General features: G+C 35.3%; 1 protein-coding gene and 1 non-coding gene across 2 annotated transcripts; one reads left to right on the forward strand and one right to left on the reverse strand.

The window, feature by feature from the left end:
* Positions 1–1,588: 1,588 nt before the first annotated feature.
* Positions 1,589–4,852, forward strand: LOC113769980 (beta-amylase). The gene is made up of 7 exons (XM_027314324.1): positions 1,589–1,676; positions 1,909–2,307; positions 2,571–2,735; positions 2,835–3,098; positions 3,852–4,061; positions 4,150–4,389; positions 4,506–4,852. Exons 1-7 carry the CDS (start codon positions 1,626–1,628, stop codon positions 4,650–4,652), a joined length of 1,476 nt encoding a protein of 491 aa, XP_027170125.1. The 5' UTR covers positions 1,589–1,625; the 3' UTR covers positions 4,653–4,852.
* A 2,947-nt stretch (positions 4,853–7,799) lies between these two features.
* On the reverse strand, positions 7,800–7,872 carry TRNAA-AGC. The gene has a single exon. It is a non-coding gene; the product is annotated as a tRNA-Ala (tRNA).
* Between the last annotated feature and the right edge of the window lie 5,430 nt (positions 7,873–13,302).

Below are 13,302 nucleotides of genomic sequence, written 5' to 3' on the forward strand. Positions count from 1 at the left end.
ATTTTAATTCTAAACTTGTTAATTCTCATTAAATAATATAAATTGCTATTTGATTGTTCTAATTTCTTTGTATTTTCTTATTAAATATATTTGAAACATCAAATATATATAAATATACTTTTATTAATATTAACATGTTACTAGGTATTTTACATATAATATTTTAATTTTTAAATAATTTTTATTTATGACATCATCTGGTTCAATCCCGATCGAATCCGATTGAACCCATTGATTCCTGAGCTCGAACGAGTCGATATCCGGTCCGATTCTGAAAACATAGGTTTGTATGAGTATTGCATTTACTAGTACTTGGCCTAATGCACATTGTCTATCTGAGGTTGCAAATTACAAACATTATTGTATAAATGGATACGAGAAATTCCGGAGTGTACGTGCATTTGAACATTTCAATCCAATTCATGATAGACAGCTGATAGCGATAATTCATTACCACAAAAGGACAGACAGATTATCAAACACTTCAGAAATGTGCTATGGATTTTGTAATGTCCGGAGACACATCTAAAATTCATCTAATCTATTGGATACACTACAATTATTATCTTCATTTACCTTTATATACTTTTCCTATTTAATCTTACCTATCCTTCTTTATATTTATTTAATTTTTTAATTAATTTTATATTTTAAAAAATATGACACCTAAGATATATTTTAATGTTAGACAGACCTTTTGACTATTTAAATTTGATGTATTCCAAAATAAATTCACCATATGGGAAATATAGATAGAATTCTTCTATTTTGTGGCTTTGTGACACAAGATATAATGTGGGTCCCATTTAAATTTCGAATGCTAAAATATATATGGGCTGTAGATGCCGTTAGAATTTTATGGTGAACTCATCTCTTTGTTTTGTGTGTTTATCTTGTACCTTTATGGCACAATATAGAAAAAAAAGAAAGAACTATGATTTCCACTATTCGATGCGGTTAATGTTTAAAATGCACAGCCACCTTGGTAATTTAGAGTAGAGAAAAATGCAATTTTGGTATTCAAATTTTGACACATGAGCAGTTTTAGTTCCCAAACTTTGGATAAAAGCAAATTTGATGCCCAATTTTTCAACTTTTGAGCACATTTAGTATCCTTGACGATTTTCCTAAATTGCTACCGAAAAGAGTCACGTGATAGTTACATGTCTGGCAACTATTGTATAAAAAAATGACTAAAAAAAGTAAAATATCCTTCTCACACTAAGTTTAAGAACTAAATTTTATGTTTTTTGGCATTTTTTTTTTTACAATAGTTGCCAGACATGTTACTATTACGTGACTCTTTTCGATAGCAATTTGAGAAAAATCTATCAAGGGCGCTAAATGTGCTCAAAAGTTGAAAGATTGGATACCAAATTAGCTTTTGTCCAAAGTTTGGGAGTTAAAATTGCTCATACGTCAAAGTTTAGATACCAAAACTGTATTTTTCTTTTTAGAGTAACATAAAGTCGCCAGGCACATTCTCAATAATTACACCAAGGACAAACAAAAAGTTACACTCAAAATCTTCTATAAAAGGGAATGCAAGTGAGGTATTGAGAGGCAACAAACTTCAAATCTTCTGGCATCTCATTCTTCACCCACGCATTTCCTCATCACCAAGGATGGCATCAACTTTACGGTCAAACTATGTTCCAATCTTTGTTATGCTCCCGGTTAGTCATAGCTTCTCTTATCATCTCTATTGTCTTTTGCAAATAGAAAATGAACATACCCTGATCAAGAAAAGATGTGTGTGTGTGTGTATATATTTATATATATATATATATATTTTAGGTTTACAAAGCTTGATATATACATTTTCACTTTGGTTAATCACGATCAATAACATATAGAATGTGATCTGACTAATGGTCTTTTTTGTCTTTTTTTTGGTGGTGACAATAGTTGGGAGTTGTTAATGTTAACAATGTTTTTGAAGACCCGGAGACTCTTGAGAAGCAGCTGAAGAAGCTGAAAGAAATTGGAGTCGATGGCATCATGGTAGATGTTTGGTGGGGACTCATTGAGAACAAAGGGCCTAGGCAGTATGACTGGGCTGCTTACAGAAGCTTGTTTGAGCTTGTTGTGAAAATTGGCCTGAAAATCCAGGCTATCATGTCATTCCACCAATGTGGTGGCAATGTTGGAGATATTGTTACCATCCCACTTCCCAAATGGGTGCTCGCAATTGGAGACAAAGTCCCTGATATCTTCTACACTAACCGATCTGGTACCAGGAATCCGGAGTACCTCTCAATAGGTGTTGATAATGAGAATCTTTTTCAAGGTCGGACTCCTGTGCAGGTAAGACATGTGACAGCTTCTTGAATTTGATCACATTAGCCAATTGTGTTATTCTTGAGCAGTTTTTTTCTTGAAAGCAGGACAGAATCATCAGCTCTTGATCCTTTCAAAGCTGGAAATGATCGATACTGATATGAGATATCTAGTTCAGTGTCTTTCAACTTCAGTTCTAGACTGATAGTCTGTTAATATTTAGTACATGATATGATAATGGATCAGCTTTTGGTCGTGAGTTTTGATTTATCCCAGCTCAATGGATTCAGATCTACAGTGACTATATGAAGAGCTTTAAAAACGCCATGGCAGGCATTTTCGAGGCTGGACACATAACAGACGTTGAGGTAGGGCTTGGTCCAGCTGGAGAGCTGAGATATTCTTCATACCCAGAAACACAAGGATGGAAATTCCCTGGAATTGGAGAATTTCAAGTGGGTCTAATTCAAACAAATCATATTCTGTATCACTTAATCTATTAAGTTCCTTCAAGCTAATTTTTTTTTTTCACTCCAATATTTGATGGTGTGCAGTGCTATGACAAGTATTTGAAAGCAGATTTTAAAGCTGCTGCAACAAAAGCGGGGCACCCTGAATGGGATCTTCCAGATAATGCTGGAACATACAATGATACACCAGGTGATACAGAGTTTTTTGCAACTAACGGGACCTATCGCACCGAAAAAGGGAGGTTCTTCTTGACATGGTACTCAAACAAGCTTATAGAACACGGAGATCAGATTCTCGAAGAAGCCAACAAAGTTTTCAATGGAACCAAAACCAGGCTAGCTGCAAAAGTGAGTAGCCAATTATTGCAATTTGATGCCTACTGCTTTCAGCCACTGGCGAAGCCACATATAGTTGAGGGTGGGCAATTGCCCCCTCTCAACTTTGGTAAAATCATAAAATTTTGTGCAATTACCATTTATAGTTGCATTACCCCCTTAACTATTAAGATATCATAGTGATTATCTTTTGATTGATGGACCTACTTCAAGTTATAGAATGATTGATCCATTTGGATTAAAAGTTATTTGAAAAATTTTCTTTACTATTGTAAATTTTTTTTATGTGAAATATGTGAGATGGAAAAAATATTGGAAAACGTGTGTTTAAGACACATAAGAAATACTTATTTTTAAATTTTTTAATAATATTTTATGTTCCTAACTCAAATAAGTAGAATGATCTTATAGTCAAAAAAATTAGATTTAATGGTACATATAACTAAGGATTAATCTTTCTTACACTGACAGCGTATACACTATCAGCGTTGGATGATTGACAACTATACAAATTTTGAATTTAAAATTCAACTTTTGCACACACGTCATGAATCCAACGATGATAGTGTATGCACCGTCAGTGTAAGAACGATTTACTCTATAACTAATATGTCTATCAAACAGTCTTATCACATCGGACAAGATAGTTGCAAATTACACCTGCTGATTTAGGGTCTTGGCTCCGCCACTGCATGCTTTCAGCCATCTGCTGAGGAGCACATGCAACTATTCTCAAGTTTTTTTTTCTTTTGTTTACTCAAATAGGTTTCTGGTATCCATTGGTGGTTCAAAGATCAGTCGCATGCTGCTGAGTTAACTGCAGGATACTACAACTTGGACGATAGAGATGGTTACCGACCCTTGGCCAGGATGTTGACCAGGCACTATGGTACTCTAGATTTTACTTGTCTTGAGATGAAGGACTCTGAACAACCAGAAACTGCTAAAAGTGGTCCACAGGAACTTGTTCAACAGGTTCGTGCATGATTGTTACATAGCATAGCATAAATTAATACAATTTTGTTCACTTCATATTACAAAGCAAAACCAGTGATGTTTACAGGTTCTGAGCTCTGGCTGGAGAGAAGTCATTGATGTTGCAGGTGAAAATGCACTTTCTAGATATGATGCCACCGCTTACAATCAAATGCTACTGAATGTTAGGCCAAATGGGGTCAGCAAAGAAGGCGAACGCAAACCGAAGATGTCCGCATTGACTTACCTTCGCCTGTCAGAGGATTTATTGTCAAAGGAAAACTTCAGTCTGTTTGCATCATTTGTGAAGAAAATGCATGCTGATTTGGTAGTGCTGCAGCTTTTATTTTATCATCCCCTCTCCATCATGATTTTGAGTGACAAAATGAAACACAACAGACTGCTTTTGCTATACTAACTGTTGTATTCTTACGTTTTCTTCAGGATTATGTCCCAAATATAATTGACTTAACTCCATTGGAGCGATCAAAGCCAAAGATTCCAATTGAAAAACTTCTGGAAGCAGCTACACCAAAATTGGAGCCCTTCCCATGGGATAGTGAGACTGACCTGCCTGTTGAGTCTTCCTGAGCAATTGGGCATCAAGCACCAGCAACATCATTTGAATAATAAATTCAGGCACCACTCTTTGTTAGTATAAAAAATAATTCTGCACTTCAAGAAAAATAAGTTTGAGTTGCTAGAGATTGAGGTGCCTGCCTCTGAATCCTATGTACGTATGAAGGAAGTTAAATATCCATGTTGTTGCCATTTTCATGCTGTTTGCTGTATTGTGGTTTTGTTCTGTAATGTTAATAAATATGTATTTTAAGCCAAAATGAAGTCATGAAGAAGCTGAGAACATTTTCCCTTTTTAACTTGGAAGTTGAACAAGCCAAGAACTTTTGATGCTAGAAATCCTAATAAGGTGGTATTAATTAAACCACGATGCATATATATAGGAGGTGAAAAACAATATTAATATGTCTCTACTTTATCCCTAACATACAATTTTCACACTTACAAAATCATTTAAAGTTCATCTGTTAAATTAATAAAGGAAAAACTAAAGTAGGTCTAGAGGTGTTTGGGTTTGTAAAAAGGTAGTCCCACCTTGTCATCTCCAACCAAAATGCATAGAATGAAATTATTTACTAAGGCATCTCATAAATAGGGATTATTTATCCTAAGATGACTTAACCCATGATTTATAATCTGTGAATAAGCATTCCTACTTTATCCAATCCGTGCACCAAATGTATCCTCAGCGATTAATTCACCAGGCTAAGCAATGGACACCAGAAAAGAACTTTACTACTAATGGTAAAATACTAGGAAAAGTCAATGGATTAACGGATCATTAATGGTTGATCATTAACTTGAAAGGCTAAATTCTTAATTTTGAAACTGAAAAGAATGGAACCAAAAAAAGATAATAAAAAAAAAGGGCCTTCAATTGAAAGGAAGCTTTTCAGCCAAACCCCAACCCTATCCAGACCTCATATATTCTCTCTCCAGGACTAGAAAGCTCCCCCTTAATGCAGAAATTTTCTCGAAATCATTCTCTTGCTACTACTAGGTGAATAGATAATTGAGATCTTTACTTGTAAAACCTGTTTTTATTTTTATTTTTATTTTTTTAACTATTTCTTATTTTAGCACCAAAAAAAAAAATTGTCTTTCTTGATAGTCTCCTGCCAATTACCTTCAAACCATATGATATTGCATTTCTGCAATAAATACCGCGATAATCACAACTTTCAACATTAGCCTGACAAACCACACATGAAACTGATGCAACAACACCATAATTAAGAAGCTTATCATCTTGGGTTGATAGTCTCTCTTGAACAGCCAACCAAAGGACGAAGGAGTGACGGGGAATAGCTTTTGGCTACCAAACAATGTTGGGCCAAGTGGTTTTCGGGTACATGATCTAAAAACTTGAGAAAATTCTTTCTTTGCATTTTTGGGTACATGATTTTCAGTGGAGTTTTATTGCATATTCGTTATTTCCATCCAGCTTATTGTGATTTCTTCTATGGACGAATGTCGAAAATTTTTTTCCCTTGGCTTAAATTTTATCATGTGATCATGCATAGATGGAGACTTGAGATTTTGTTTTGATCTTCCATTATGAGTCGTCCATTTATTTTTCAGATATGGCGAACTGAAACTGAAAGCAAAGCGAAAGCTGCCCGAGATGCCCTCATTGGCGGAGCGCATTAATTGGACCTCCTGAAACTGCACTTGGGGGACCTCCATTTTAATTTCATTTTCTTGTCACCTTTCAACTTTTTATCAAGCTGCATTTACTATTCGAAAAAAGGGAACTCTCCAAATTGTCCATAATGTAAATCGATATAGCAAGTATTTTTTTTAGATATAGCAAGTATAGACGATATAGTCCATAATGCATAGACTTGCTAATACAAGATAATTCAATTGATAAGTACGAGCTACTTCCTTTACGAAGATCGCGTGTTTAAATTTCATTGTCGATGTGAAAATCGTATTGATAGGTGATTTGTAAGAATTTTTATAAGTGATCTATGATTTTCAGAGATATGCTCTGATCCATAGTGGTGATCGAATCCGAACCCACCTAAACTTTTGAGCATTTAGAGCAAGAAGTATCCTTTTTTGGACTGGAAATTGATTAACAAGTTCTCTCGTTTCAAATGGTTTTGTCACGGTCCAAATTTTACGTTCTAAACAATATTGAATAAATGATAAAATTTACCATTTGAAGTCCAACTTGCATTTTGGCGTAAGAAGTCGAAATTTGCTTGACGAGATGACGATTTCACGACAATTCCACGTCGTTAGTTTTTGTGTACGTTTCTATTCGATCAAGGGGTAATTGATATCTCTATTGACGGCCTATGGCTAGATTAGAGTCGGACGGGTCATGTTTGAGACTACTAAGAAATCTTAGAAAGATTAATTATTGAGGCATTCTAAAAGAGTAAATTTTATATCAACTGTTAGTGTATACACTATTACGGTTGGATGGATAGTATATGAACAAATTTTATAAAATGCCTCTCTGCTGTACTATTTTGTGTTTTTTTTTTTTTACCTAGTTTCCTTTGCATTTCGTACTTGACTCTCCTTAGATGTTAAAAGGAAACATCAAGATTGCACTCTCTTTTCTTTTTATTCTTCAAAAAATCAAACTTTGCCTAGTTTATTTTGTAAAACAACCTCAATTTTTCCATTAAGAATATAATTTTCGATACCAAACCTAGACAAAAAAAATGATACTATTTTTATTACGGTCCATAAAAATGGAAGAGTTATTTACGAAAATCCAAAAATTACTGCTCACACTCACCAAGCTTACTCCAATCTTGCGCCCTTATGGTACAAATTCAAACGCTTAAAAACCCAAATTACATTTCTATGCTATTAGCCCATAACCAATTGATGTGTGTAAAATGCCAATACAAGGGTGTCATGTTGTCAAGAAAATTAATTTTAGTCAATTTACCACTCATGCTGAAAACGCACACACTTTTGCTAAGCATCGCGCCTACTTTTATTAGACATGAAATCAAATATTAAAGGAAAAAAACCCAATGTACATTAGAAATTGTCAGCCCATAACAATAATGTGATATGTGTAAATTGCGAAACAAATTTACCCTATTGTCATGTAGCTTCATTTATTGTGGGCCTCTTTTGTGCCCAAGTCACACGTTCGTTGCAAAGGAGAAAAATATGTCAATGAGGAGATGGAGATGCGGGGTATCGATCCCCGTACCTCTCGCATGCTAAGCGAGCGCTCTACCATCTGAGCTACATCCCCGGGCGAGTTTTGATGCTTAACAATATCTTTTATTGCTTACAATCTGCGGCCTCCCAATCCTTCAAACACGTCATTGTTTCCTATTGCTGCAGGTGTTGAGCTGCATGGCATGCGGACCTGTGCTGCTGACAACTTCTTCACTCTCAATGGAAGTGAAGGGAATATTCCTTCAAGTTTATTCTCCTTCTTCTTGTTTGTTTTTGCCGTGGGATTTTATGCACTTGAATGCATTTGTCTTCACTTCTTACTTTTCTTTTTTTTTTTTCATCTTCTTGTTTGCTTATTATTTGCGTGCAGGGTTCGTGCATTCAGGGTGTGGGTTGCTAGCGGAAAAGCAAAGCCCAGAAACTCCCCAGTGTAAGAAATAATTCAATTTTTTTGGGGTTAATTCTCGATAGAAGAAGAGAAGGGAATATTCCTCCAATATTATTCTCCATTTTTTACCACCATGATTCTATCTACTTGAATGCATCTATCACAAATTCTTACTTTTTTTTCCCCTCTTCTTGTTAATTATTATTTTTAATGCAGGGTAAGTTCATTCAGGGTTTGGTTGTGCTAGCTCAAAACTAGTAGACTCAGAAACTCCTCAACGTAAGAACCAATTCAACATTTTTAGAATTAATTCTCAGTGGAAGATAAAGGAATATATATACCTCCAGGATTATATATTTTCTGTTTTTTGTTTTTAATTTCCTCCAAGATTTTATGTACTTGTATGCATTTATCACACTTCTTACTTTTTTTCCGTCTCTTGTCTACTTTTTGTTTGGGTGCAGTCTTCGTTCAAGGTCTGCCTGTGATGGCTGAAAACTAGATTCAAAATCTTCCGAAGTCGAGCACAATTTCACGTTTTAAGGTAGTTTTTTGCGGTAATTTTCGTAATTGATCGATTGACATGCATGCATGTTTTCACTTAGAGTAGTGTGTTTTATTGATGATGAAAATGTCTGAGGTATGGCTGAATTTTGATGATTTATTTTAATGTGATTGACTGATTGATAGTCATTTAGCATATTTTACTGTGAACATTGTAGTAGATTGAACTTTTGTCATAAGAATAAAGACTATGGAAATCCTGATGAGTAGTAACCACGGAGTACAATTGTAGCACAATTCTCTAGCTGTCTTAGTGTGAGGGCAAACCCTGCTACCCCTTGTCATCATGGAACAAAAAGAGAACAAAAAAACAAAAAACAATTCTTGAATTTGATAACTGTTTTGATTATAAAATGCGCCATATATAAAAATTTAGCCTTAGAAAACTTTATAAGGGCTGTTTATGGTAATTGTTGCAATGGTTTCTCTATGCAGTTTGGGAGGTTTATGATGTTGGAGTAGGGAAAATAGCAAGTCTGAAAGGCTAGAACTTTCATTTTGTACTGCCTGTTACAAGGCTTCATTTGTACCTACTTTTCTTTCTTTGGTTTGACATTCATTGTTGTGCTATTGTTTGGACTTTGTTGCACTTAAGCAGTGTTAATGGCTATTGTTCCTAATAGTGATCACTATAAGAATGGAGGGACCTTTTATGGACTTTTGTAGTATGGAAATGGATCAGATTTGATGTAAAATGCAAGTTACAGCACAACAAAAAAAACAAAGGAAAAAAAAAGAAGCAAATATTACTCGACAAAATCAAAGGGCACAAAAGCTGGGGTAATAGCCCCTGAAAGGATGCACCTTCCGAGCTATATCTCCAAATGACTTCCTACCTCATTAAACTTGGACAAAGAGTTATCCTACAATAGTACCAAAATGATTCCTTACATAATTAGTGAGGAAATTGATGCAAACATCTGAGCTTTAGACCTTATGCTGTTTGACGTCCTCGTAGGAGGAGTGGGGAATAATCTACCATTGCCAACTGCAATCCAAATAGATAACAGTGCTTACTAAGCCTTTGTTTGTTTGAAGTACTGATCTGAAAGTACCTGCTAGCTGGACACAGACTGACTAATTGCTAAAAGCTCATCCTAAGGGTTGTAACTCTCAGTAGGCATTCAGTAAGAAGTAAGCCAATTTCTCTTAGCCTTTAGGGTGACTCGAGAAAACTTGAAAGGGAAATCTGAGAGCCCTTAAGCTTCAAGCTATTCGGCTTCAAGCCATTAAGTTGGAATCCTAGTTTCATACTAAAATAAGAAAATTTATCAGCACTTTCAGTTACTAAAAGTCAATCAAGTGCTTAATCAAGTTAATATTATTGCTTGGAAAGGAGGAGCTATGGCACTTGATTCATTCCTTTCTTTGGGGAAAACAGAGAGCAATTTGCCATAGGTAGTGCATGAACCAAAGTTCAGAGGTGGCTCAAAGTCGAATCTTGCAGATCCTAGATCCTAGTTCACTTACTAATCGCTTCCTGATCACTAAAAAACCCATTTAAAGATGTCACATGATTATATTGGTTACAATAGGTCAACCTATTTCCTGGTAAATGTGTACTGGATTTTCTCCATAGATTTTACAATCCAGAATTGGAGGGAATGAAATCGGTTCTTCAAGCTGGCCTTTGCGAAGACTATCTTGACAGCGCTGTTAAAGACATTCAGTTGTCAAAGGTGACTAAATGGTGCTCCTGACACGACCATACCGTCTTTTGAGCACTAATGCGTGATGTAACACTTGCAAGCTCTAGTTTTTTCATTTGAGTTTCCTCCTCCCCGTTTTTTGGTCACTCAATTTTGAAGATAAACATAACATAAAAAGGAATGAAATTTCTGTGCGGGCAAAGCCACTCGGGAAGCAGGTTGCTGCAGAAAATCCTGAAAATGCTCAGGTAGTATATATTCTGGACTTAGCAGCAATTGGACTAAAACCACAATATTGAAAATTCTGAACTCAGGTAGTTTCTCTGTACTATCATTAGGGAAATTCTGTCAGGATGGACATTGGATCTTCAACAGTCAATCAGGCAGCAAACATACGCCAAAGAAGGTACGACAATCTGATGGCCTGTGGCAAAGATATCATTTTTTTTTAACTTTTTCTTCATTCATCGCAGATATGAGAATTAGAAGCAGGATATTTAGCAATCACTATTTTCCTTCTATTCTTCATTTTCTTATTCCAAATGATAATCCCAACCCAGAATGGGAAAAAGCCTTTCTGCTACATTGCCACTGTATACATGCTTGTCACTATGTGCATGTCACCAATTATCAGACAGAGGTTCAACACTCTTGCGTTAAGCCTACCATTAGTTTTTTTGTCAGCTTATTTCTCATCGAATTAAAGAGCCCTTACCTCTGTCTAGCAATAAAGGCTGGGCTTCAGCTAGTTGCTAAGTGCCTCCCAGTAGATGTACAAAGGGTAAGGATAATTCGTAAATAGTTCCGCTGGATGTAGGTTTGATGTTCTAATATTATTTTCCATCTCTTAATGTGCTTTACTTGTCTGTTTCATTCCTGACATAGAATGATTTTATTGAGTGTGAAAGACAGAAACTATGAACATTCCTTGCTTGTAAGTTAACTTCTTTAAGCAAGAAAACCAGAACCAAAAGCAAAATCGTTTGCGCTGCATACAGAATGACAAGTTTGTGAGTGAAAAATAAACTTGATATAGGGTCAAAAAACTTTGTCTAGAATTTAATCATCAATGCCACCTGCTATATGCTTCCCTTGTGTTATGGACGGGAAATCTTGGAGCATGCAAGTCAATTTACAATACATGCTTTGGCCTTTAGGGAGGTTGCATTGCTACTATGTCAATTACTTGTGGTTACGTTATAAATAGAAAGAGGTTTTTCTTCTTTTTAGTGTTTGAAATTATCCTCTTTGCTCTAGCTTGCATGTTGAAGGAGGCATGTATCATGAACTATTCATCATTTAACCACGTTGAAACTCATGTTCCTTTTTCTCATACCTAATGGTTTCTGCACTATGGTCATTTTATCACTAGGACGTTCCTTCAAAGGCAGCCTGGTGAAGGGACTTCCCGATCAACAGGTCCTCATCTGATCATTGATTTCATAAAGGCACAGCTGGCTGCCAGACAGGCTCTTAAAGAGTAAAAGGTTACACAGCTTAAGCGCGATATTTCCATAGGTCGAATGCAAGTAAATAAAGCAGCAATCATTGAGTTCTTTGTTCTGTGACTCAAAGCTTTTATGGTACTAAACCTTTAAGGAGTTCTTGATTTACCAGCATAATATTAATGTAGCACTATGACTTAGATTTATACTTCTATTTTGGTTGTCATATGTTCTGATATACAGCTAGTATTCTTATGCTTGCATATTTGGATAGTACAATGTGGTCCTTATTGTCAATTTTATTCAAATAATGATTAGAAAATCTTTTTTATTTGTTAGCTCAACACTTTGTCTCGCCGTGACCTTCTCTTGAATTCTCAAAACTATTAGATCCAGGAAGCAATCATATAGACCAGCTTGATTGTTCTGGGATGAGTTAGTGAACTTTCCTTGGCCCAATAGGATTTGAGTGTAGCATAATCTTGCTGCCTTTTTCCAGTTTCTGTAATTGACAGCATGCATCATGCAGCATCTGCGTGCCGTTTCTTTTCAGCCATGTTAAGAAAATAGCCAGTTTTATACAGGAAATTTTGGTGTAGGAAAGAGTTCTGAAAATTTGAGTAAGACATTGATGCTGTTTATAGTTTAGGGTTATCTAATTTTGCTTTGACGTATACGTTGGGTAACATATGGTATTAAAATTTTCTAAAGATTACTAGTTTTCGGTTTTCAGCAATTAAGTAATCAAAAGAGATGATGAAACAAAATAGCATGCAAGAAAGAGTACAAAAAATCTAAAGATCCCAACTATGTATTTACCATGTGGGGTTTAGGCTAGGCACCAAAAAGTTTGAAAATGAGCACATCATAGGAAACAGAACAATGCTAGTCTCCAATTGCCAAAGTATGTAAATATACACACTCAAAATATTATTCTACGCCTAATTCAGTGTGTAAATATGCACACTCAAAATTATTATTCTACTTAGATTTAGACACTTTACATGTCTAACTTGAATCTTTCACAATATCTAACTTTAACTTCTCAGAAAACAAAAACTAATATTCAGCCTTTTTGCAACATCTTTGCACCTCTAGGATTAGAGGTTTTTTATTTCATGAAAGTAAGAGTTGTAATCAGACACAAATGGAATCCAAAAGACAGGGGAGGATTCAGAAAAGATGAAAAAAAAGTGAATTGATCATTGAGTTTGTTTGGATAAGAATTTATTTGGATGATTTATTTGATCCAGTTACTGTAGCACTTTTTATGATGTGATGTATGTGAGATAAAAAGGTGATTGGGAAGATAAAAAGGTGATTGAGATTTGTGAGAATAAATTTTGCAAACCAAATACTCTCTATCCAAACAAACTCATTATTTTTTCAAGAAAACTACATAATTAAAATTTTCAAAAAACAAAACTACTATTCAGCCTTTCGCAACTTCTTTGCAC

This window comes from Coffea eugenioides, chromosome 5 (assembly GCF_003713205.1).
Source record: "Coffea eugenioides isolate CCC68of chromosome 5, Ceug_1.0, whole genome shotgun sequence".
Lineage (NCBI taxonomy): Eukaryota > Viridiplantae > Streptophyta > Magnoliopsida > Gentianales > Rubiaceae > Coffea > Coffea eugenioides.